We start from the raw sequence: 4,274 nt of genomic DNA on the forward strand, positions 1-4,274 counted from the left end.
ACTAGGTCTGGAACAAAAGTTGTAAAAACAGGAAGGACAACTTTTACAGAAGATGTGACCATGTTACGTCACTCTGTTATTGAGAAACATACCGGATATGTTGTTGCAGTATTGTGTATACAGGGTTTTCTAAAACGTGATGATTTTTAAGGTGATGCTTTGAGAAAAAAAAAACCCCAAACAAATCTACTGTCCCACTAAAGGTTGACTGGGCTCCTCAACTGAGTCCTCTTTTGAGTAATACAAATACTTGTTGGCACTGACACTTACACACTTCTCAGGTGAAACGCCATAGTGTCAAACTGCACAAACAATGAGCTAACACATTTTCACAGACACAACCCAGAGTTACTGTGTGTTCATGTATAGACAGTAGAATTATACAGTATATATTACATATTATAAATTAGAATTATATCTATCTGTGTGAAAGAACTATCATTTCATTTTTGTTCTCAAATGTGAGGATTCACTGATTTTCTCTGTTCAGGCTTTAGGTTTTGGACTGTTGGACAAAATAAGACATTTGAGCTCTGGAAAATAGTGGTAGGCACTTTTAATAGATCCAATGGTTATTTGATTAATCGAGAAAATGGTGGTCAGATTAATCGACAGTTAAATAATTCTTAGTTGCACCAACAATAAAAACAATCACAGACACTGAAAAACAATTAAAGATAGTTTTGTTACTTTCATTGTAATTTATTTATTTTCTTTGGTAAATATTTGTTTTATTGACAGATACCCAGTTTACAATGCAGTTTCATTATACAGAACTTAACAATAATAATAGTAATAATAATAATACACCAATTTAAATATGCATATTACTAATAAGCCTATAAACTACAATACTATTACTACTACTACTACTACTAATAATAATATTAATATTAATAATACACCAACTAAAATATGCTTATTAGTAATATGATATTACTAATACTAATTACTAATGATATTAGTAATATGATATTACTAATAAGCCAAAAATGAAAGAAACAAAAAAACAGTAACTATAATACTATTACTACTACTACTACTACTACTAATAATAATAATAATAATAATATTTTATCTTTTATTATTATTATTATTATTATTATTATTACTCAAATGAAATAAAAGTAATAAAGAAATATAAATAATAAATAAATGCAGCATCAACTATCAAATCCTACAAAACCCAATCCGACCCGTAATTTACATTTATAATAACAAATATTCTTGTAAAGTCCATGTGTTAGTTAAATATATAACGACATTAGTGCATTTCACATTAGTGTCAGTGCAACCAGTCGACCCACCGTGTTGAACTGGTTGCCCTGGTTGCCCTGGTTACACTGGTGCAGCCGGTAGAGGGAGCTGTCACTTCTTCCTGCCCGGGAAACGGCGACTCTTCGACGCCATCTTTGTTATGGGCACTCCACGTCCGGCGATGACGGAGGCACCCTCTCTCTCCTGTGATTGGTTGAATCCGGTCATGTCAAAGGTCACGTATATTTGGCGCTCTTCAGTCTTGACCAGTCTGGCGCGTTTTTGAAAGCGCAACAGACAGCCAGGAAACATGTATTTTGAACCCCTGCTCGGAACAGTTTGGAAAACATCCGCGTTATAACTGTTTTTGTGTCTTCGCGTTGTTGTTCACACAGTCGCGGCCGACGCGGGAAATGTTTGCAGCTGTTTCGGGACGCTGCGAGGAGCCGAGCTGCTCGGAGAGTAGCATCTAGCGGAGTCTTGTTAGCTTGTTGTTTTATTTATTTGTTTTTACAGTTACGTTTTGTATGTGTGGTGGCAACGAACAGCTGCCCGCCTCGCACAATGAGCTTTGCCTCTGTTGTTCATTCACACATGCGGGGAAGTGAATAAGAAGAGGCAAGAAGTGTCCGAGGTCGCGGCAAGTGAACCGGTTCAGCTTTAATCGGTGAGTTGGTTTTCCTGGATCTTTGTTTTCCTGCTTGAACACAGACTGGGAGAGCCACTGGGCGCCATGTCAGGAATACTATGCCTTCCCATGTCCCCTGACCCAAGAGGGAGTCATATTTATATGTTGTATATTAACTTTTTATACTGACTTTGTTTCACCAGAACTAGTGTGGCTCTAATGCTGTTTGACTCTGTTGTTGTACAGGACTTTTTCATGTTTACAGTGTCAACACATAATGGTAGCGGCTGATTTTGAGAACAATATTATTGAGGGGTTTCTGCTGTATTGTTGTGGTTTCAACTTTAGTGTTGAAACATAAAATGTCATTGAAAAAAGTTACATTAAAGTGATTATTAGCTGGTTCTGAATCAGCATTGTGCTAGTAGTCCTGTCATCATTGAAGACAATTGTTATGGAGCTTTTACCTTTACAATAGTAATGAAAAGATGGTGAATGAATGTGATGAAGCTGGAAATTATCCGATGGTCTATGTGCATAACAATTTTATCTTTTGCTTCAGGTCTCGTCAAACTATGGCTGGTGTTGTTGCTATGGCAGCTGTCATTGAGGACTTTGACACCCAGGTTTCTATGACACTGATTAGTGCTCCACATAGCAGGCAGTATTCGTCTTTATTCCTTCTTGTTCGATTAACTTTCGTCTCTCCTTTTACAGCCATGCAAGAAATCTCGCAAAGATGGCGGCAGTCCCGTTGTTAAGACAATCACAAACTATTTCTCACCCGTGTCCAAGCCTGCGGAGAAACCCTTTTCTCCTCCTCGCTCCAACAACATCATGGACTACTTTAGCCGGAAACCTCCGTCCTCTAAAGAAAAGACCAGCTCACCGGAGCAGTCGAAAGAGAACTGTCAGACGTCTCAGCTCGCAGAAAAACACACCAGCCCAGAGGCAGCAGTGAAACAGCCATCTCAAAAACGGGGTAGAAAGGCCAGCAAAGCCGCGAGGAAACTTGTGGAGGCTGACGCTGTTAGCTCCACAGCCGAGGAGAGCAGCCTGATCGTAGAGGAACCGCATGATAGCAGAGACTCAGCAGCAGACGCCGTCGGCAGCTGTGTTCTTGGCAGTGATACAGCAGCCCTGTTGGCCCAGTTTACTGCTGAGGCTTGTGTCACTGCGGGAGAATCGGAGAGGAATATCACTGAGAAAGATGACCCTCACGAAGATGTTTCCAAATGTAGGAACGATATCAAACTCAAACCAGAACTGTACTGTATTGAATTATCTCCAATTGTACCGACAAAGAATAAAGCAAAACAGGTCAAAACTGTTGCACGAAATGCCAGAAAGAAGCGGCCGCAGGAGGCAAAGCACTCGGAACCGGAGGAGAAAAAAATGGAGAGCTGCTTGTGTGACGTTAGTATGGAGGTCAATGTGGACGAGGCCTCTCAGTTAAACAGCAGCACAGTCACAGTCTCCTTTGAGGAATTTGTGCGGAGTCAGAGCCAGGACAGGGGTGACCAGGACGTAGAAGATAGACAGGGCAAAGAAGATGAAAGCGAAATCACAACGGAGGCAGCCGAAGAAATGGACACCGATCAGCTGGACATCCCTAAAGCTGAAGAAAACGTAGGTTCTGGGGAGCCACCTCTTCAAATCTCCCCCCGAACCGTCACCATCCAGGCTGAAGTGCATGTCTCACCCAAACAGGAAGCCAAGGCGGTGGGAAAGGTGGCTTCTATCTTCAACAGGAGAAAAGGTGCGATGAGCCCTGCAGAGGTAGCATCGCCTCCTCACATAGAGGCTGGACACCAACTTCCTTCCGCCTCTCTGACGTTCAAGCGGAAATCCAACGTGGTTCTTCAAGAGGAAGATCTAGAGCTGGCTGTGCTCGAGAGCGATTCCATGCCCAAGTGCACTGTGACGGAGAGGAAGCAGTTCATGGCTGCCTTCAAGCAGCCCAGTCTGGATGGGTCCAAAACCAAGCCTGGTAAGTGTCAGAAGCAGAAGCAAACTGAAGAGAAGGTTTTGGATGAGGCAGACAAAGTTGCTGAAGAGGACACTGTAACTCCACCTGCTGTTGAGGAAGTCCCCGCGGCCTCCGAGGAAAACAAAGTAGCTAAAAAGAAACCAGGAAGAAAAGGCAGGAAGAAAGCTGAAGAAGAAAAAGAGTCCGTTCCCACCCCGCCAGCTGCTGCTCCTGTGGAAGAATCACTTGAGGTTGATGATAAAAGAGAGGAGCCTCCCATGACCTCAACCCCCTCCATCCCTGCAGTGAGGAGGTCCAGAAGAGAGGCTGTAGTCCGGCGAGCCTCCGAGGACACCCCAACAACTCGTAACAGAAAAACCAGTAACCGTGAGGCAAAGGATGCTGCTGCTGCTGCTGCTG

At 42.6% G+C, this 4,274-nt stretch overlaps 1 protein-coding gene across 1 annotated transcript in view; it reads left to right on the plus strand.

The window, feature by feature from the left end:
• The first annotated feature begins 1,480 nt into the window (after positions 1–1,480).
• Positions 1,481–4,274, plus strand: part of atad5a (ATPase family AAA domain containing 5a) — a 12,083-nt gene continuing 9,289 nt past the window's right edge. Inside the window, exons 1-3 of the mRNA XM_035655757.1 lie at positions 1,481–1,924; positions 2,448–2,511; positions 2,603–4,272. Of these exons, the coding sequence (XP_035511650.1) occupies positions 2,461–2,511; positions 2,603–4,272 (1,721 nt within the window). The 5' untranslated portion in view covers positions 1,481–1,924; positions 2,448–2,460. The remainder of the gene's footprint in view (positions 1,925–2,447; positions 2,512–2,602; positions 4,273–4,274) is intronic.

This window comes from Morone saxatilis, unplaced genomic scaffold (genome assembly GCF_004916995.1).
Source record: "Morone saxatilis isolate NCDOM2014 unplaced genomic scaffold, NCSU_SB_2.0 Contig14, whole genome shotgun sequence".
Taxonomy (NCBI): domain Eukaryota; kingdom Metazoa; phylum Chordata; class Actinopteri; family Moronidae; genus Morone; species Morone saxatilis.